Source organism: Pholis gunnellus (genome assembly GCF_910591455.1).
Source record: "Pholis gunnellus genome assembly, chromosome: 12".
NCBI lineage: Eukaryota > Metazoa > Chordata > Actinopteri > Perciformes > Pholidae > Pholis > Pholis gunnellus.
The window spans coordinates 19,533,501-19,556,434 of NC_136539.1; the positions used below are offsets into that span (position 1 = coordinate 19,533,501).

Genomic DNA, 22,934 nt, shown 5'->3' on the forward strand with positions numbered 1-22,934 from the left:
AATTACTGCCAAAATTGATGACGATTGACATGCTGCTGTTCCGTTGACATCTCAGAAAAAAATCCCATTTTCCCAATTTCCCGTTTTGTCGTATTAGAGTTGTGATATTGCCCACATTCCTTGAAGGCAGCGGGATACATCCAGTCAGCGCGCGCCGCAGCCGTTAGTTGTAAAACCATGCAAAGATGGCGGAGCTACAAATGCTGCTGGAGGAGGAAATTCCTGCGGGACGGAGATCTTTACTGGACAGTTTTACCAATCTGGAAAGAGTAGCGGAGTACTGCGAAAGCAACTATGTCCAGGTACATGTTAGTATTTAAAACACCAGATGTCTACGTGAAGTTAAAAATGACAAAATCGGGTGTAATGCTAGCAGGGAGTGGGCGGTATGGAGAGAGTGGAGTGATGGAATGACAGCACCAAGCTCCGTTATGTGACCGTTAGGTTTTAGATGAGAGATAAAAGTCACGCCGGATTCAATTTAATCAAATCATTAAATCATACAGCTGAACGGCTTGAACCTCGAAGTCAATTCGGCTTCAACATATTCCGACAAACACCTCTGCTTTTGTGGAAATCCAACTTTTACTGGTTTTGAAACGTGACTGTTTGAATACGTAATTAGGTTATTCAGTTTCTCAAAGTAGATATTTTACGTGATTTTAGTTTTAGTTGGTTTACTGCATGCATGCCGAATGAAAGAGCGTTTTGTGTTTTATTTTAAAATATCTTGACTCATCTTCTAGAAGGTGTGTGATGAATGCAGATAAGCAGGGACTCGTCAGATGGAGGTGTTTCAGAGGGAGTCTGGTGAGGGAGAGGATGGCCCAGCTAGCTACAACTTAACCATCAAACCAACATGGTGGTGTTGTGATTATTACTCAAAATCATGATTTCATTGTAGTGAGAACATTATCTTCTTTTACCAGTTTGGGGGATTTTGCTGAACATAATCTTGTGATCATTGATTGATTTTACAACATTTTATTTTTATCAACTGTCTCACTGAGCTTTCTGTTATTGTTATTGTTGCCTTTTGCTTTTGCTGCTTTGTCTGTCAAAGCACTTTGTAAACTCTGTTTTTAAAGGTTCCATATAAATAAAGTTATTATTATTATCAATGTTCTATTATATTAACATACAGTTGTTGTAGATTAAGGAGGAGTTTTTAGTGCTGGTAAAAGCTAATGGGGATCCAAATAAATACTCAAATAAACAAACATGTCAAGTCAAATATGTTGATGTTTATCACCAGATTGGTAAATACCAGCCACAATTTGTCGATCGTTTTCTGGATTCATCAATTTATTGTTTAGTTCAACACGTCAGAAAATAGTGAAAATGGAGTTCAACCAACAGTTCAAAACCCAAAGATATTCAGTTTATTATCTTGTTGGACAAAGAAAAAGAAGCAAGCTGAGTAATATTTTGCATTTTTGCTTGAAAAATGATTTAAATGGATTATTGAAATGGTTGCGTGTTAATTTTCTGTTCATCGACCAGAATCGTTTAAGCTCTGCTTATCTGTAAATATATATATATATATATATTATATCTGTGCACTGGGCTGACATCCATCTCTGTAGTCTGTTAGTGGAGGGTGTGGGTGTGTGTTTGTATGTGTGTGGGGGGGGCAGCAAAGACTGTTATGGACAACTGTTCCTCGTCAGTTGGCTTTAAATTAACACCTGTTCATCGCCACATCTTCGTCACATTTCTGCAGCAGTCAATCAACGAGACAAGCTGCATGAATAGTCTGGAAATGAATATGTTATAATTCGGGAATGAGTTCTCCCCATTTTTCTTTCTTTCCTTTTTTCTTTCCTCATTTCACCCTTTTTCTTTATCTTTACCTTATTTTGTCTTGTTCCCGTCTCTCCAAATGTCAATTGTTTCTTCCTTCCTTGCCGTCTTTAATAACTGTTCCTTCCTCATGTCCTTTCACTGGAATAACTCCAAACACTCCTTTCCTGATAACTGTCTCCTCTCAGCATCACACCACCATCTTTGTGAATGGACTATTTTCTAGTTCATTAGCCGGTTCATACTACATGCCCAAACAGGGCCTAACAGGGCTAACCCTAACCCACTGGATGGCCTACATCCCTGCTGCCAGCAGATGATGTGAGCTATTACATAATCCAACAGTTGAGCTTTTGATCTTGTTTTTTGGACTAAATATTTGGATTCAGTGTTAACCCACGTTAAGCCCGTTGTGGCCATCTCTTTTTTAATGCTGAGCAGCTGCTCATCGTTATACTATTAATGATATTGTTCATACCAATAATACAAACTCAGTACTAAGGCATCGACTGTTGACATCGGGAAAACCAAGTTGTTGAAATACATATTTTTTTACATGATGTTGAGCTGAGGGAGCTGAAGCAGGAAAACGAGATGCAACTCTGCATCCATCAGTCTAATCATCATTTTTCAAATTTGTTTAATTTGGACTTACCCCCCCCCTGTCCTTTCTGGGTCCTCCACAGCTGGTACTAGTTAGCTGTCAGCAGAAGTAGTCATAATGTAACTTGACCTCCTACTGCTCATTGAAAACACATGGTACCACTGCAGGAGGCTGGACATAGTCACTGTGTGTGTGTGTGTGTGTGTGTGTGTGTGTGTGTGTGTGTGTGTGTGTGTGTTTTAGCTTGGAAACCATGGTGATTGGTTTTCCAGTTGAAGGAGTATCAGCCTCCACCTTCAGTGTCGGTGCCAGGAACAGCTCCTGCGGGGGCGTTTTGGAAAGACGGGTTTGTTCTCAGAAGCTTGGCAGTTTTTAAACCTGAGCAGATCACATGACGGTTTCACATCACAGCTAGAGAAAAAGTATTCTTTTAATGTTCATACTTTGTTTTATGTTTGCTCTTCAGGGGGTTCTTCCCTTCTTTCCCTGTTAAAGGGTTTTTGTGGGGGGTAGATTTTCCTTATCTTAAATACTTAAATACTATAAAAATGTACTTGACTAGTTGACAGCCTGTCTGAAGGAGTTTAATTATCTTATATGTGGTTTAGAGAGTCCCGATTTCCTTGGGTGCATTAAAGGGGTACAGCTTCAGATGACTAGTTTGAATGAATAAATAAACCAAAAACTAACAACTCCACTCAGATCAATAAGACATTCATCATGTATTGAAGGCGTCTTGCTCAAATCTTGTGTTGAAACTCTGTTTCCTCTTCTTGTGTCAGACACTGTAAGATTCACAGCTCAGCAGTCTCTATTTAAGCATTTCATTTCAATTAGAGAGTTTGCTGTTATATCGCGTAGTAATTATGTGATGAAACGTAGATTGCTTCATCTGTATTAGAAGTTTAAACACCTTCTGTTGCACTTGAGGGACCTGTCCTTGTAAGGTGTGTGTGTGTGTGTGTGTGTGTGTGTGTGTGTGTGTGTGTGTGTGTGTGTGTGTGTGTGTGTGTGTGTGTGTGTGTGTGTGTGTGTGTGTCTGGTTCAAAGCTACACAGAATAGCACTTATACAGAGTAATGAGGTGTATCTTACTATAACACACACACACACACACACACAGAGAGAGAGAGAGTCCCCTCTGTCACACACTGCCATGCATGGTCTGTAAGTAGAGGCTGTGTGACAGACATGGCTGTAATTTGCAGATGTAGATTATACACACACACACACACACACACAGAGGTCTGGTTCTAACTCAGCCACCAATATTGTTTTGCAAGCCTCAATTTTTTTTCCAGACAGTTTTACATTCCAATACATATTTGTTAAAGGTATTTTTACATTATTGTGTTTTGACAAAGATGCTTAAAAGGAAAGTCTAAAACAACCTTTATCTAAACATCCATGTTTGTTTGAGCATTGAGGTTTATTTTTATCACTTACTTGGCTATTGCTAAAGCTTTCAGCCATGTCCCGCTGCTGTGGGAACATCTAAGTACGTGAACCTAGAATTTCCAAGGATCTGTCGGCTGGTTGACCTCGGCTGAACATGTTTTAAAATTGGTTTCCCAGACTTTTTCGTGTTGTTTTTCAGCATCTAAGTGGATAATTTGACAGGAACTTAAAACAATATCTTAAACTAAATTACAACTACACTAAAAATACATAAAACTTAAAATTCTCCTTTTTGGCAATCACAATTTTGACCAAATATTAGTCTAAACAGCTAAAATGTGTTTTTAGGAATTTAATTTGACTGTAATGTAAATTTATTATTTCGCTAAACTGAAATGCTAAAGAAAGTAATTCTGTTTTCAGGAGAGGAGCCTGTTTTTCCATCATATTCATTTATTTTGTGAAAATATGGTAATTGCTTAACATATGACCGTATAATTTGCCTCCACACCTTGAGGCAGTTTTAAGCTCTTTACATGTTGATGTTGAGCAAAACTCAGAGACAGTGGCTCTTCACTAAATTGAAGCTGGACCACATTAAAAGCCAGCCCACCTTTAAGAGCCTCTACAGGAGGTGTGGCTAACCCCATTAGCTTTAATCAGGAGTTGTAGCATTAATTTACCAACAAATAGCCTAAACCAAACGCAGGAACATGTGTTAGAGTGAATCCTCTTTAAAAAAAGGAGGTCAGAGGAATCAGAGCGTGCATATGATTCTATGTAGATCTGATCTTAGTCATGTACATGAACCGCGTACATTTAGCTGGAATTGAGAAAAAACTGTGTGTGTGTCTGATGCTCTGCGCTGTCCTCGGGCCAGAGAGGCAGCCCTCCAACTAGGTCACCGCTAATAGGACATCAGATGGCTGATGGGAAAGAGAAAGAGAAAATAAGAGATGTAATGAGGAGGGTGTGATGAAGAGAGGGAGTAGTGAAAGGGAAAGTAAGGGTGTGTGTGTGTGGAGGCCCCGTCTCTACTTAAGGAGTCCCACTATATCTGACCTGGACCTCTTTAAAAATGTATCTACACATTAGAGGTGAAAGATTCAGATCTTTTCCTTAAGTTTTCCGTTTGTGTTGTGGTTTGGGTCTTTGTTTCTGAACCGTTACACCATAGACTGTGTTTGGATCTTTGTTTACATTTTCAAGAGCGTGTTTGAGCTCTAGCCTAATTTAGTCATCTCGTCCTCCTCCGTGTCCAACGGCGTGAGTCAACGAGCTGTGGGTGGATCCCAACAGTCCTCTATATCACCACTTTGGATATATACTTACTATACTACTGCTAGTTTTTCCTTATCGGATGCAAGCGTGTTGTACAGATTGTAAAGCCCTCTGAGGTGAATTTCTGATATTGGGCTATACAAATAAAATTGCATTGAAAATGTATTTGAATATACTTTTGAGCGCTCCGATTGAGTACTTTAAGTTTGAGGTGTGTGTGTGTGTGTGTGTGTGTGTGTGTGTGTGTGTGTGTGTGTGTGTGTGTGTGAGAGAATCAGAGACATACACACATTGGTGTCAGTGTGTTTCTTGTCAACCTCGGGCATGAATGAGTTAGACCTGACCTACATCTTGCTCCAGCACACACACATATATCAGTGTCTTTTTATACTGTCCCTGCTGTATTATGTACTCGTACAGTATACATGTTGCAGACACACAAATGAACAACTCACACATTTGGTTACACACATACTGATGCTCATTTTCAGATCGCTTTGTCGTTCTGATTGTGTTTCCTTTAACCAAACATGGATATCATATCTTGACTAAGACGTTAAAGTGGATTAATTAGGGTTAGTAAGTTAATGTGCATTTGTCTCTTTTGTTGAATAAATTCTTCTCTGTGAGTAAATTCATGTTCTAATTCGATGCACTAATACTTTTTTATATATATATATATATATATATATATATATATATATATATATATATATATATATAGTGCTATAATGCCAGTGTGCAAAACAATTAAGGCATCACCCGTCATGTTGAGCTGTTCCCAGGGCATTATGGGTAACCCCTGATATGCCCTGTTGATACATAAAGACAATACGCTTGAGAAAAATACAAGTAGCATGTTGGGTCTTGGTTTTGCTCATGTGTGTACTTCATCCCTTGCATTGATTGTCTGCCACTACTGTCTTTTTTTCTTCTGCGTCTATGAGAATAAAATGGTGTCACCGGTGTGACCCCCCCGTCCTAAATCTGTCTCCCCTCTCCCTACAGTCAGCAGACAAGGAGCGAGCGCTGGAGGAGACGAAGAGCTACACCACCCAGTCTCTGGCCAGTGTCGCCTACCTCATCAACACGCTGGCCAACAATGTGCTGCAGATGCTGGACATCCAGGCCTCGCAGCTCCGCCGCATGGAAAGCTCCATCAACCACATTTCACAGGTCTGGTGGGAACACAAGAGGAGCCTCAGTTTGGTTTATTTTTATACTGCACAGAGACTTCTCCAAACCCCTCGGTCATAGAAATTCTAAAGATCATAGTCATCAGTCTAAAAAACAGTTTTTCTTCTTTATGATAAATTAAAAATCAGGATTTCTTCCCACCAGCAACACTTCATAGATTAGACAAATAAGAAATCACATTTTAATTCCACCCGCCCACATTGCCTTGTTCACAGGTGTCTACAGGCCCACTGATGCTGAAGAATATTGTGTCATTGATCAACAACTTTCTTTTCAAACCTTAGATACGTCTGTCAGTGTGCACCAATCACTAGCACGGACACAGTGTAGGTCTGTTATTCACAGTGAGAGTACTCGTGGATGAAAGCACACACAACATAGTATAATCATGTATGCATGCAGTCTCACTTATGTTCTTCGCGTCATGCCGAGTGTTGCATCTCAGGAGGATATTGCACTTACAAAATCCCAAAGCATGCAACAGTGATAAACTGCGGAGGAAAATTAACAGCGAAAATCGTCTAGAGTGCAGAAATATGTGTTTCTATTTTCACACTCTGCATTCTGCACACATGAGAGTTTGATGTATGTGTTTCATTGGGGTTATGAACAAAGTTATTTCTTGGCCTGCATCAGTGTTAATGAACTATAACTGAATACATTTGCTGGTGACAGCTGTCTTCATAGCCAGTGGAATCAACGGTCACTGGTTTAAAATGTTCAGGAGCAGCTTATTATGTAAGTTAAAATTAAAATCTGCAAATTGTCAAATGGATGTGGAGTCAAAAACACTTTTAATTTGACACAGACGAATATGAACGAATAAAATGAAAACGAGGATAAGGCTCCAAACCAGGACACCGGTTTGCATGTTAACATACAGCTAACTGAGTACATTTACAGTTTACTTCAGTATGTTGAAGGACACAGTCTAGGAAGACAAAGAAAAACAAGACTCTTCTTCATGTTTGTCAGCTGCTCGGACGAATAAAACTATCTGTAGGTGTGAAGCATCACCAGTGGTCTGATTACACAATACTCTGCACCCACACTGTGTATTAACGCTCTCTCAAATCTGTTGTCATACTTCAATAACACCGCGTTCATATTCCTAGAAAAAACTCACACATCACCCATACAAAGTCAGCTGACACGTTGCTCAGTGCACTCTGTGTTGAGATTCATTATTTAACAACGACTGAAGGAAAAGAAGAATTGTCATTCATTAAACATTGAAATACACAACCGTCCCTATACAGAGTAGTACTTAAAGGAATACAACTTTAGATTTCAGTGGTACAGAGGATCCATTCTGCTCCTCAGACCTCTGAATATTCAGTATAATGAGAATAAGCTCTGCATGCAGAAATAATGAGATGCTTCTCTCTGTTATGTTAAGCCAGCACTGTGATTACACGTCATAATTACTGCTTTCAGTTCAGTGAGACACAGTCACATCTGTTATGTAGGCGAACGTTTCTTGCCACGAGGCTCCCTCTCATAAGACTAAAACTGAGATGAGCTTATATAATCCATTTAGCATTTCATGCTGTAGAAATCAGCCAACGGTGTGTAAGATGAAGGGTACAAACATATGTGTGCAGGATGTGTCTTTTAAATGTTTGATTTAAACGTAGTGGCCACCTTGCCCCCCATCAATGTTGGAATTCCTGTGTGTAATGATTTGTAAGTATAATGATCTAGTAATATAGATGTTTTCACAGCTGGAATTCCCTGCTTTGAATGTAAAAACCATCGTGATGGTGACTGTTTCAGAACGGTCACCTTTCTCATCTCACTTGAGTTTTCAGGCATTTATCTTAAATAGACGTGTGAATCTTTTGGTATCTCACAAATAGATTCCATTTAGATTTTTGGGGTCAAGATTCGATTCAAAATTGATTTCAGATTTGAAATCCATTCTCTATTCAGTACAAATGAGGGATACTTTTAGGATCCAGTCCGGTCTGCTGTGTGCTAACAAATGTCTTAGAAGAGAAGAATCGTTCATTAAATTTATCATTTATAATGCACCACTGAAAATGCAATTAACACTTGTTCTGACTCGAGAAAAAAGCAGCTTTTCATACATATTAAAATGTATAGCACCGAAAATATCTGGTGTGAGAGCACAGAACCAGTGTCTCTCTGTCGTTTATCACAGTGAATACATTTAGACTGTGAAGACGTCACTACAGGGAATGTGTGGGCTCCTGAAACGAGTTTCAATTTCGACATTATGAAACCGTAAGAAGCAATTTATTTACCATAGTGAAGTTGGTAGTTACATGCAGCCCATTTTTTAATCAAAGCTGGCCTTAAACGTTACTTCAATGGTACAACAAGCTTGTATCAAAAGAGAATCAGAGCTGTGTCTCTCAGGAAACGTTCAGAAGCCATTCGTACCAAAATGTCATCGTTTATGTGGCCGTAAGTTCTCGGCTGCAGAGTGTAATGTTGAGAAATGTTTCAGCACCTTAAAGATGTCATTTTCCAGTAGAGAGGTCACACTAAAAAGCTCACCTTCGTTTCATTTGATCAAAGTTTGTAGAAATGATGTTTCCCGTCAGGATGGGTTGTAATAACTTTGGTGGTCTTCTGACTTTTTAATTTGTCCATTACTTTGATTTATGACCAAATACCTGCAAAGATAATGACATTTACCATCAGCCTGAGCTGTACTTCGTGTTTACTGCTAATTAGCTAATGTTAGCATAATAACACTAACCTGATAAACGTACCTGCTACACATTAGCATGTTAGCAGTCAGTCAGTATTTAGCTGTAGATTCTTGTTGTTACCGTAAAGAGGATTGTGACAATCATTTGATTTCAGGTGGGATAAATCACATATTTTCATTTTCTCTGTGTTTTATTGAATCCATTCTTTTGCAGACCGTTGACATTCACAAAGAGAAGGTGGCGAGGCGGGAGATCGGCATCTTGACCACCAATAAGAACACGTCCCGCTCACATAAAATAGTTGCTCCGGCCAATCCAGAGAGACCGGTGCGCTTCATCAGGAAGCCCATTGACTACAACGTGCTAGATGACATTGGACATGGAGTCAAGGTGGGAATAATAATGATGATGAAAATAATTATACATGTTTTCAGCACAAGAACAGATATTTCTAGTCGGTGTGGCACGTTTAACAGATGTGCCACACAGAGCAACGAGACAGAAATGCAGCCATGTAAAGAAATTGCAACGTTAAGAAGAAAATGAGCTAAAGCTAAACAGCTCAAAGTTGAAGGAATCCCAAACTTGCATGCTTGTGTGCAGTGTAGTTTAGCATCTGTGTGTGTCTCACAGATTATGTAGAGTATGCCTTTGCAGTAGTGTAGAATGCCTCTGTGTAGAAGTGGAATTGATTATCTAGTCATTCTGATTTATTTCATTTCTTTCTTGTCCTCACGGTGAGAGCTGCATGGTATCATTTCCCTCTGACTCTTAGGTCGTTATCTCTTTCTGTCTGCCTGTGCTTCATCTTTATCTGTGTCTGTCTTTAATGTTTGCATGATGCTGTTGCACAGACGCTAACCTCTAGACAACTTTTCTCCCCTCTTCTTCCTCCTGTTCCCTTTTGCTTTCGTTGATGCATTAAGTGGTTGTTGAGGTTCAAGGTAAGGATGCACAACACATCTGTACATAATACCAGGACAATAGATCTTGTGTGTAACTGAGGGAGGAAAAATAGCCATAGTAAAGTTATAAGAAATGCCAGTAATGAACAAACGGAAAGATTGATCCAGTCGGTTGCTAGTTGAAGTGTGTACTGCCTAGTCATTTAAAAGAACAAATAAAAACATATGTGGTAGTTTGAAAGACATTACGATCATGTTCAAATATGTGTTTTCCTCAGGTGAATGGCCAGCAGAACATGAAACTAGGAGTGGGCCTGTCCCGGTCCAACCCCCCCACCCAGAAACCGCCCAGCCCTCCGAGGGCAGGCCAGGGCACCTTAGGGTACGTACCCAGCCTGACATACACACTCGCACACATGTACACACTCACACGCACTCTGACATTTATGCATCTTTTGTCATGTGTTCTCCTGTGTTCATGTTTTTATATAAGTGATTGCGATTCTCGCGTTGTGTTAACATTGGTCCTGAATGTGTGAATAGTGCGAGCATTTTGTATTAAATGTTTTATTTCAAATGCAAATAGAAGATTATGCAGACACAAATCCTCCTTCACAGAGTCCCAGATGTGTCGTTCTTTGAGCTGACGGCCGAAATAAGTGGCGTGCTGCAGTTTGTGTGTGTTTGTCTCTTGTGGGAGGACAGGGGTTCCTGCGGCGAGTTTATTACAGATTAGACCCGGCAGAGGGGGATGACGTCACACACACACACACACACACACACACACTGAAACGTAGTGCTCAGAGGAAGAGGAGTAACGTCATGCGTTGTGAAAGCTTGTTGTGTTCTCAAACATCTAGGTCACGCAGCTGTATCTCTTCCTCCTTCTCTCTACTTATCTTTATCTCCAATTTTGCTTCCTCTCCCAATCTTTTCCCTTTCTGTTTAATTCAGTCTCATCTTCTCCTTCATCTCATTCTTCTCCTTTCTAACCTCTCTCTCACTCTCTCTCTCGCCTTCCTTCCTTCCTTCCTTCCTTCCTTCCTTCACTCTCTCTCTCTTCTTCACTCTCTCTCCTCTGACCCAGTGGCCCGTTAGCTCAGGTTACAAGGTTCATTTATTGACATTGTACAAAATCAGGGTTGTGGACCCAAATGCGGTTTGTAGTCCCATAGGCTGCATAAAAACTCACAAAAAATAGGCCAAACTATATTATATAGTGGAGGGTGGAAGATGAGTTAGCTTAGCATAAAGGCTGGAAACAGGAAGAAATAGCTAGCCTGGCAAAATGTCCAAAGGTAACAAGATCATCCTCTACCAGCAGCTCTGTTTTATATATTTACCGCACCATTTTGTTTCACAGTCGAATTATTGCTTTAAAGAATTCTACATCTCATATTTGCGTGATAGATTTCAGAACCTAAAATATTAACTTAAAATTCAATACTGCTAAAAGATATGGAGGCAAGCTATAAACTAGTATAGCAAGTCTATTTATTTAATAATTCCTTTGTTGGAGCATTAAGTCATTACAATCCTTAATACAGCACTTACAATGTATGTTATATAACTGTGTGGGTGTGCGGGTGTGTGTGGTGTGTATAGTCAGCTGGTGTAGTGCCACCTAAGCCCTCCTGTTGGTGTGTTCCTTCCTGTTTCCTGTACGTAACCTGCTGATCAGCCGGCTGTTTCTCTACTATAAACCTTCATTAGGTGGCAGGAGCTTTATCCTTCTGAAACTGTCAAAGTAAGAGCTGACGATGTAAGAGAATGAAACATTGGAATAAAAATGTAATTTATAGAATAAGAAGAGAGCGTGTTTTGAGTATGTTGGAAAGAGTAAACGGAAGCAGCTCACCCTTTTGTTGGAACTGAAGCTGTCGTTAACGCGCCAAGTCCCTCAAACGCACAGCAGTGTGTTGGCATCACGTTGCAATCACCAGCTCAAGTCCTTCTGTCCTCACACACACACACACCCACACACACACACACACACACACACTCCAACAACACCCCAGAAACACGCTCACACTTCATTCTATATCTGTTCTGTTCTTATGTAATTCTTGTTTTTGTATTTGCATACTTGTTTTATAATTGAACGACAGAAAATTTAATTATTTATTATTGGCTGTATGCACATTATGCCACCCAAAGGTGTAACTGGTCATATTGCAGAGTAATAACCATGCTCGTGCTTCTTTCTCCTGCAATAACCGACATTGTTTGTGTTGATTTTGGGAGTAATTCTAATCAAACTTACTCCTGTTTGTCTTTAGTCTGGTTTTCATTCTGTGATGATGCTCAGTTGTCGTTATCCTCTACAGTTTGTGATGCTGGAGGAGTCATAATCCTCTAAAAATACATCCTGACCTTTTAAACCGTAACCGATTTCTCCGCTTCTCTGACAGCAGGGAGACAAAATCACAGCCCATACTTAATGTAGAACTATCCTTTAATTACATATGAACCACCTTAGGATCCATGACTTTTTAATGTCATGTTTTATTTAATTGTGACTGACAGTTAATACTAGAATACACTGTCTACTCTTTGAGCTGGTGCTACTACATGTTAGAGCTACAGCGCCCTCCTGTGGCTCCTTACCCACAGTTACATTATTAACCAGGCTGACTTGACATGTTTGATTAAATCTTATTAAAGTAGGAATCTGTAACGTCGCCTTTTTCCATCTGCCCCACTTTAAACCAGTGAGGAAATGTGTAATATTGCTCATGTGAAATCACCAATTATGGTTTGTAGTGTTACGCAACAATGGTGCTGGACCTTGTCATTCGTAAATATCTCCCCCATTAACCCCGTCTCCACCCTTACCCCCCTTACATGTACAGGAAGAACTCCCCCTACAGGACACTGGAGCCGGTGCGCCCCCCCGTGGTGCCCAACGATTATGTCTCCAGTCCCACCAGAAACAATGTGGCCGTCGGACAGCTTCCTAGTCCGGCCCGCACTGCCACCCTCAACCATCGACCCCGAACATACAGGTAGCCGGGTCGCCGTGTAAACATGGCTGCCAGAATGGGATTTCAGAGCGTTGCCTTCGACTCTAATGCTTTTTTCTATTTTCCACTCTGATGTTGTTTTTGCCTCTTTGTTCATTTACAAAAAAAGGCAGATATTCAACACAACTGTATGTCTAGTTTGGGATCACTGATTGTATTTTGGCCGCTCTTCAATGCAATATGAGGTCTCGCTGAAGTTGCACAAACATGCTTCGTTCCAATCTAGACCGACAGATGTGTTGAAGATAATGAAACGCATCCTCTCAGCTTTACTTAATGCTTTTGTTCTTGGCTGATCTCATCCCATTTAGCCAGCTAACTGAACATGAACAAATATTTTGGATTTGTTGGAGGCTCATTTCTGTCACAATGCCACAGAAAAAAGCTCAGGACTGGTAACTTCAACCACAAGCAGGTGACACCAGGAGAGACGGGTTGATAAATAGTAATACTGTGTACTGTAATCCTATTAAAGGAAAGTTTCTGTGCATTTATTTATGAAGCATAAAGACTAAATAAACAAGATCTAACATGTTAATGTGTGAGCTTTAGTGGTGCTAGTAGGCAGATTTTGTTAACCTTTGGACGGAGCTAGGCTGTATGCTATGCTAAGCTAAGCTAACCAGATGCTATCCGTCGCTTCATATTCAGCGTACAGACATAAGAGTGGTAACGATAATAAGATTTGGACCTGTGCTCTCAAGCATCTCTGTGCATTGTTGATGAGTTTGGAAAAGAAAATAATAATCGGAGCGATTTGCGTTTTTCTAAATACTTTGCTGACGAGTTCTCACCTTTCTTCTGACTTCATTGCTAAACTTCATCACAAAATCTGCTGCTGTCCCGTGTTTCCTCTGGTTTTATTCAGCAGTGATGCTCAGCGAGTTACTATAGTTTTGGTTGGTTTGAAATGCAGCATTGTGCTTTGCGAAAATATTTGACATGGTTACTGCAGTGAACCCTGACTAGTTGATCATTAACGATCAAAAACATCTTTAACTTTCTTCCTACTTTGCTTACAAAGACAAACACTCACAAATAGATGGTACAGATGGTACAATTTACTGACAAACAAAATTTCCTTTTGAGCATCTCCTCCAGCTCCGTATTGAGAAGAAGTTTGTGAATCCAGAGCAGAAATGTGAAACCTTCAAACTGTTTAGCTCTTAAATAAAAACGTACAAATGTATTAAAGCCTCCAGCAGTGACCGTCACTGTGTTGCAGCATCACTGCTGAGTGAACACAGAGGAGTAACGTTCTGCTTTCATCTTCACAGCGTCAACTAACTGATTTTCTTCTCATTCATAGATTCATTTTCAGTTTTATTTTCTGCACTTTATGTAACTGTGTGGGCTTTGTTGGTGCTCTGGATGGAAAAAGACGGATTGTTCTAGAATCTTTTCCATCCAATCTCCACCTTTTTGTCTGTCCTGATCTGGAGCCTCCAGCCAATCAGAGTATGTGTTTGTGGCTTATCGTTGTTTCATTGCTTCTGTGCCGACATTAACTTGGCTCACTGCTGCTGTTCCTGCAGCCATCGCTTCTGCTTGTATCCTTTTTTTTCTTTCTCTACAGGCAGCTGACTTCCTTTCTGTCTGTTTGTCTTTTATTATTGTCTTCATCAGTTTGTCTTTCTGCTTCTAACATCCTCTTTTCTCCTTTCTTAATCTTCATTATCTGCTTTACGTCCTTTTTAAAATGAGTCAAATTCAACGTCAAAATCAAATTGGTTATTGTTCAGTGACATTCACGTTGTTGCTGAATCTCAATAGAGAGGCAAAGTCCCTCCCCTTCCTGGTGTCCCGCATGGGACCTTATTTCAGGGAAAATATGTTTTGATAAACAAAAGCCAGAAACAAATATATTTTTAATTCTGTGTGTGCCATGAATCGCAGTGGTAGCAGTGGAGGCAGCCATCCCAGCAGCAGCAGTCGGAGCAGCAGCAGGGAGAACAGTGGCAGCGGCAGCGTGGGCATTCCCATCGCTGTGCCGACGCCTTCCCCGCCCTCCACCTTCCCAGGTAACACACACACTGGACACAGACACATCCACACTCAACAGTATGTGTAACCACATGAACAGCTTATGTTTTGGACCTGATGTTTGAATGTCTTCTTGTAGCAACCGCTGCTTGAGATATTTCCAGCTGTGTTTCTCACTCCCTTCCTGCTTATCTCGTCCCTCTTTTCCTTCCTTCCACCCTTCGTCTTTGAAGTTTCCCCGACTACTGGACCTGCTAGCTCTTCCTCCACTGCTCCTAACTCCTCCCCCTCCCCAACTCCTTCCTCCTTCTCGTCTTCTTCCTCCACCGCAACCTTAACACAACCCAACGCACCCTTGTTACCAAACTCATCTTCGCAACACACCGACTCACCTCCTCCACCGAACCCACAATCAAATGCACCCAACAACACTTCTCCGGCCTCTAACCCCGCCCCCAGCACGTCCGATGTACAATCGGTTGTTTTTCCTGGAGAGGTGTCTCCTCTCCTTCCTCCTGCCCCTCCTCCTCCACTCTCCCCCTCTTCCTCCTCCTCATCACCTGCCGAAGGTGAGTTTCTCCAACGACCCCACCACCTCCATCGCCTGCTTTCTCCCTTCCTCCATTCTCCACTTTCTTACCAAGAAACTGTTCATCTGTTTTCTCTGTTGTGTTTTTATTACATTGTAGAGATGAAAAGTGAATCTTGTAATGTTTGAGTATTAACATATATGATGTTCTTATGAGGTTGAGTTCCTATTAGGGCTGCAACTTAAGTTTTATTGTTAATAACTGATTACTCTGCTGATTATGTTCTCTATTAATCAATTAGTTTTTTAGTTTTTGCAATGTAAAAAAAAAAATGTTAGTGTTGTCCGACCAACAGTCCAAAACCCCAAGATATTCTATTTATAAGGATACAAAACAGAAAATCATCACATTTTTGGTATATTTGCTTTAAAAAATTACTTATTTTCTAATCAAATCTTTTATCTCCTCGATCTATCTTCGATCACGTTCTCCCAGAAAAACTTTAATTCATATGAGATCAGTAGTTTTAAAAGTCAACTTTATAATACTGACATCCAGTATTGGGAGTAGTGTCAGTGTGCTGCAGCTATTATTTCAGTGTGTCAGATACATTTTTAATCAACATTTCATATACTCTGCTGCTCATCTCATTATCAGGTTGTAGCTTCAGGTTGTTCACTGAATACACAACAAACAGCTGTTTCTCAAAACTCATTCTGTCACCACTTGATTCATTCGGCTGGTTGTTCATCTTCGCGTCCTGCTTTTTCATTGATGAGTGTTCAAACAGCCAAAAGGAACAGTTAAATCTTTTCTTTTTAAATGTATTAGTTACCAGTTCTTAACTTGCTCTGTAACCTCGTCAGGCCCCATCGTCCCTCAGTTCTTCAGTATGAACCGGCCTCAGCCCCGACAGCAGGCTCAACAGGTGGGGGGGTCACTGCCGTACCGCCGCCCCCCCTCTGTGACTGGCCAGCCAATCGTAACAGAGAACGAGGTCAACGGCGGTCCCTACTACAACGAAAGCCCAGGTATGTCCCGGGACACACACCAGTCTTGTTCAGCCTGGCGGGTGAACTGGTCCTTTTTGGTCATTTTCATTATTTGTTCATCTTGAATACTTTGGGAATCAGACAGAATTTGATTATTTGTGTATTTTAAAGCTCAATATGTAAATTGCCTCTGATATGTGTGTGTTGGCAGCCTCCCCCCCGCCCCCCTCCCTCCTCCAGTTCAGTCCTCAGCTTCCTCTGATGGGTTTCGTTGCTCGAGTTCAGGAGTCCAGTAAGTATTCAGTTTCCTTCACTCGTATTGTAATATTGTTTGGGAGGTTTTAGGTGTGAGTCTGTAAAATGTATTTTTCACCTCCAGTCTCAGACGTCCCTCCTCCCCCTCACCCAGCCGCCGAGAGCCAATCAGGGAGCGAGGAGCCCCTCCTTAGTCCTCAGCCATTGGAGGACGGACACGAAGAGGAGGACTCAGCGGTGGTGGAGTACTGCGACCCGTACGCTGAGGAAGACCCACCATGGGCCCCCAGAACCTACCACGAGAAAGGTACGTACACCGTACACTACCAGCTTACATTTAGTGTAGTGTTGCATTGTGGGACAGGGATAGACATGATCATGTGTAACCTTACTCAAACATTTTTCGGGCACTCCCCTCTCCTTAACGCCATTCAATAGAAGAACATAGAGAACATATTGATTCTTATTAATGATATAATGGTGTGTTTGTCGCCCTCTAGTGGTGGCCATCTACGACTACGCAGCCGACAAGGAGGACGAGTTGTCGTTCCAGGAAGGAGCGATCATCTACGTCATCAAGAAGAACGAGGACGGGTGGTACGAAGGCGTGATGAACGAGACCACGGGCCTCTTCCCTGGGAACTATGTGGAGTCCATCATGCACTACGCCGACTGAGGACCAAGAGGAGTGTCTTTGTTCCTTGTTTGTTCAGTCTGTTTGTCTCCGGACATGTGTCGTCTCACTCCAGTTCAGCTTCTCGGATCTGAACTAGAGGGGGAAAGTTGACTCGGCTACTTTTTGTTTTGTTTTTTCCTTTAGAGTCGCACCAATCAATCGCAAGCAAATCAGAGCATGTGAACAAAACTCGTAGTTTCACTAATATTTTAATGTGACTTTAGTTTATTGGACAGAATCAGAAGCTGTAAGTGAGTTTTGTTCGGCTTCCTGAGCTACATCTGTCTTTTTCTAGCCAATAGGCCTTGTATTTAGGGGTCTCTTATTGCTGGTTCAGTTTATGTATTAATAAGTATTAATAAGGTCTCTTGTTGGAGAACTGAGAGGCATTTCAGGCAGCTTAATGTTGTTGTTCGGTGTGAGTTTCACTGCAGATGTGTTCGGTGTGAAGGATCCAACATTTCTTTTCTTTTACAAAATGATCAGAGAAGTTTCCTTTGATCACAGGAAATGTGTATAAATGTCGACACAACAAGTTTGTTTTCTTCAAATCACAAAATGATTATCTTAATCCTTCGTGACAAAATGTGCGTGACCCCGTTTTGAAGGAGACATTTAAACACGTCTTCTTTACTCTGGAAGAAGCTGTGAAAACGTTCCTTCTCGTGACATTGAAATTAATATTTTTGTCACCTCAACTTTCAATCATGGAATGATCATTTTATGTTTACAGGAAAACAGATCTTGTTATGTTCAGGCCATGATTTGTTTTTTTGTGATCAAAAGAAAACAATAATTGCATGTACACTACATTATGTCCTCTTTGGGCTTCCGTAGGTTTGGCCCCTGCTACTCTCACCGCGACACCCAACAGAAGACATTCACAGTCTTTACCCTGGTGGGAAAAATTTAGATTATTTTTAATATTACCACGTAGGAAACAAGAACAAATATATTACATATGCTGAGTCTGATTCCAGAGTTGAAAGGAAACACTTCAGCACTGAACACTAAATTCAGAGATTTTCTTTCTTTGTATTTTCTTCCCCGTCTTTCTTCCTCTGAAGCACTTTTACAGACTCTCTCTGGTCTTCTCTGTCTGGTTTAGTGAGAAACACATCGTGTTTCCTGTGACTGCTTCACAATAAAAGCCCCTCCGTGTTTCACCAGTTGATGACTTTCAATGTGAAGCAGCAGCAGGAAACGTCATGTTAGCAGTAACTTAACCCAAATGTAATATGGTTGCAGGAGATTAAACAGTGAAGCTAATATCACTCACATCAAATTTAGAAAAAGTCTAGAACCTGCCAGAATGTTTCGGTTATTTATGGACAGAAGTGAGTTCAGGGTCTGGATTTATCAGGAAATCATTCCTAACCGGCCATAAACTCTCAGTGACGCGTCTTTTATTCTACTTTCAGCACAAGAAGTATAAGCATTTTATCTTTTAAGTTTCCCCCAATAACTGTCCCTCCTCCTTCCACTTTTTACCATCTTCTTCCTCCTTCACGTCAACCTCACCTGCTTTTGTATTAATATTGTAAAAGCTTACAGAGTGTTGTAACTGACCGCTACGCCTACACACCACGACATCAGTGGCTTCGGTGTTTAAGGAGGATTTATTTTATTTATATTTTACTTCCCTTTGACCTTTGCCTTAACAGATATCTCAACATTTTACTTTGTCAAGAGCCTTACCTCCATCTTATCTATCAATAAAGTAGAAACAACCTCTGGAAAAAGAAGCACGTAGTGTCACAAAAGAGTTAAACTCATTCAACTTCAATAGAAGAACAATAACACTCAGTGAAGCCGTGTGAGTGAAGAGGAAGTCATCCTGCTGTGACTAACAGTTTTCAGTAGGATTTGTGCCATAAATCTTCATCATCATCAGCTTCCTCACACATCCGTCTTTTATGTGAAGTCTGTAACTTGAGCCTCTGTGTGTTAGTGTGGAGGTGATGAAGCATTTTACCACCAATAAATTACCTTAAATACATCTGGTGGTCGGCGTAGAGGAAGACTATTATTTTTGGATTGTGAAGATTTAGTAGTAAAATTCATCAAAGGAAAAATAAAGTGTTTGGTCTTACAGTTGCAGTTTTCACTATAATGTCTAAGAACATAACTCAAACCTGACAATCTAAACCTCTAGTTTGGAAGAGAAATGAAACATAAGCATAAGAATATTATATTAAAGGGACACAGCTCAGTCTTTGAACATTTTAACTCTACACTGATACCCAAAAAATACTGACATTAAGATAAGATAGATTAATTTAACTTTAAAGTAGGAAAAGTTGCATAAAATGTAGGAATCATTTACGTGTAGCTAAACAGAACTTAACCTATTATTACTTATATTAATTTTGCTCTAATTTAAAGGATCAGATGAGTTTTCCTCTAAGCATCCACTGACGTGTTGACCAGTACATATTAAACTACACCAGAACATATTTAAAATGGATTCACACGTATCTGAAGTGTGACTTCTGTTTTGCTGCCTCAGCCTGTGGACCTGAACAAAGCGCCTGGTGGAGATTGTGGACCTGTTGCCAGTGTTGAAGTTTACAGTGTGTTTGCCTGCATGCCTGATATATAACTAACAGTTTTATTCAAATTGTTTTCATATTCATATCAATTTTTTTTTTTTTCACCAACTTGCTTTATGGTCTCTGTTTGATCAGCTGGAGGTTGTGATGTTTCTGTTCAGTAATGTTTGGTTGTAATAGCCCTTTAAAGAGACGTCCCGTGTGTTTGGACTCCAGACTGACTCTCAGATCGGAGGTGGATATTATTGTGCCATATATCCAGGTGTGTGTGTGTGTGTGTGTGTGTGTGTGTGTGTGTGTGTGTGTGTGTGTGTGTGTGTGTGTGTGTGTGTGTGTGTGTGTGTGTGTGTGTGTGTGTGTGTGTGTGTGTGTGTGTGTGTGTGTGTGTGTGTGTGTGCGCGCCGTGTGAACCAAACCCTCCCTCATGGACTAAAGTGACTATGGACCTGAAACAGTGTTTCCTTGTTGTACAGTGTTATTTAAGAGCCACAGAAACCAGAGTATGCCGATCCCTGAGAGGAAAACGAATCTTCTCAGCTGCATCTTTATTTTCCTGAAGATGGAGTCGGTGTGTGTTCGGTATAAAAAGGTTTAGTACATGTTTCCTCACAGTGTGAATCCAACAGACCGCTAGAAACACTAAGCAGCCACGAGTGCATCGCATTCAATTATTTAACCTTTTAGTGTTCTGAGAAGTACAGGAAGAAGACGCATGCCTGAAGAACATCATGTTGCTCCATATCTCCTCCAGTTTTGATGCTACAAAAACAAATATCTAAAATGATGCACCGTTCTTCGTAGACGGCTGCTGTGACTTTTCTAATTGATAACTGTATTTTATGAATGATTGAGATTTAGAACCACCCCTATAGACAGATAATGTGTTCATATCACAGCAAAAAGGATTCAGTACAAAAGGCAATAAATATTCCTCAATGCTCTTTATTGCACACTGATCAAGTGTACTTCAGGTCATTATGATGACGCGTTTATTTAGAGTTATTCATATGTATAGTGCATTAAAGTATATGGATTTATATTGTATTATAACGATACATTATGGCCAGTCAGTGTTCTTGTGATTATAAAGACATTAAAAAATATCATCAATGCACACAGCAGTCACACGTTTTATTCAAGAAATAAGGTAACGGTAAAAGGCAGAATTCATAATTAAAATTCAACCAAAAGGGGTCGTCCAGCACTAAAATGTAAAGGACTGATAGTCAGACTGAACTGTAATTATTTCCGTGTTACTGTTCAGTCTCACCATCACGTTCATGCTTTCGCTTTGGGAAACAAACAAAAAGAAAAAAAGGTATTTTTGTCATTTAGACATCTTCATTTGACACACCAGAGCCGCAAAGGATTCTGGGGGTAGTTAACATTCATCATGGCGATCGAAGAAATGTGTAAATGTAACAGTTATTATTTCTGTAGAGCTTTGTAGATGTCAATGATAGAAAGACGTAACATTCAGACATCGATTCATGAGGTCTGGATCAAATCTTTACATGTTGGCATACTCTGATTTTCTTTGTTTTGCCTGCTGTTACCCTTTAAAACAGAGTGGACTGCAAAATGAGATGATCTGTGAAATGTAACAGCTTCTCTCAGGCTGATTTTACCAGGAATCTGTCGCCCTGCAGACGTTTAACCTTTAACTTCATTGTTAAAGTTTTGTTTTTGAAAACCAGCTCCATTCTGAGTCTGATTCCAATCCAACAAATCTGATGTAAAACCTTTAATCTGCTCTGTTTCTTATCAGCAAAGAGCAGTTTACGAAGTGTTGAAGTCGTAGCTAAACAGCAAATTTGAGACCTTTCTGGGATATTCTTTGAATGTAACTGAAAAACAAGTTTCACCAGAAAGAGCGACTCACATTTAAAATCAATCCTTTCATCTGGAGTGAAGTGAAGTCAATTTCAAGCTTTCCTCTGGATCGTTCTTGTACACTTTAACCTGAGAGCTCATTGATGAGCCGTGATTCATCTCTCATTATATTGATTGAATCCTCAGTCTGCATGTGTTCCTGGTAGAACGAGACGTCGAGAGAAACTTTCTGCTTTCCAAACTTAAACCTTGACTGAAAGCACATTGCTATTTTGTAAGAAAGTGGGGAAAAAAAGGTAAAGTCAGAAGTAAATGTTTTAACAGCCTGTCTGTGTTAGTGCTTTATTTCATCTTACACACAGATACACTGTCAAAGCCTCACAAGTTAAGTTTTGAGAGCACAAAATTGCTGCATGTCCCGACAACGCAACCTGTATGTCAGTGGAATAGTGTGGAACTAAAGCAGGAATGTTTATGTTTTTGAGTAAATGTTTTAAAACGAGTTATTTATCATCCTCACACCAGTTGTAAAACTAATTAAAAGTAATTAATATGGTTAATCGTCAGCTCTAGACATTAGTGTGTGGACACTGTGTCACATTTACAAATTTATATAAACATAATGCAAGATTCATAATTGATACCAGACTGTAAGATGTGTTTAGAAAATGTAATTATTACAAAATATTTACTTAATTACTTAAATAGTTACAGACAAAGCCCCTGATTCATAACTCTAAATATACAAACTCAAAACCTTTTTTATTATCAATAATGAAACTAAATGGTAATTGTATTTCATAAGTTATCAGATAAATGTGCTGTAAAGTTGTGCCTAAAATATTTGCCTCTGAGTGGATAGAAGTAGAAAGTAAAACATGGAAATAGTAAAGTGTAAGTATCTAAAAGTGTACTTAGTGTAGGTACAGTACCTGAGTAAATGAACGTAGTCACTCCTAACACTGATTATTATTATTATTGCTCCAGCAAGAAGCTGACAAGGGCCATTTAAGGGGTTACAACTTTTACCGTTACTCCAGCGCAAACCCCGGAAGTACATCGCAAGGGCTTATGGGTAAAGAGGGTTGTTAAGCCAGTCAAATTAGTGTTAATTTCTGGTCCGTTTTGTCTTTAAAGGCGTTAGCTATGAGGTTACTGGTTCATATACATTACAATAAAACAGGATTTAAAGTCACGTATTATCGTAGTGTTAGCGCGAGGG

The 22,934-nt window shown here is 40.1% G+C and overlaps 1 protein-coding gene across 2 annotated transcripts; it reads left to right on the top strand.

Moving 5' to 3' along the window:
- Positions 1–185: 185 nt before the first annotated feature.
- Positions 186–17,327, top strand: LOC306703662 (abl interactor 2-like; the record flags this gene model as incomplete). Of its 2 annotated transcripts, XM_079169697.1 has the most annotated exons (10): positions 186–302; positions 6,094–6,261; positions 9,177–9,353; positions 10,147–10,250; positions 12,721–12,873; positions 14,788–14,912; positions 16,271–16,435; positions 16,608–16,688; positions 16,776–16,958; positions 17,152–17,327. In XM_079169697.1, 10 exons carry the CDS (start codon positions 186–188, stop codon positions 17,325–17,327), a joined length of 1,449 nt encoding a protein of 482 aa, XP_079025823.1. The 2 variants fall into 2 exon arrangements, with proteins under 2 accessions (XP_079025823.1, XP_079025824.1); XM_079169698.1 differs by lacking the exon at positions 16,608–16,688.
- Positions 17,328–22,934: the final 5,607 nt, after the last annotated feature.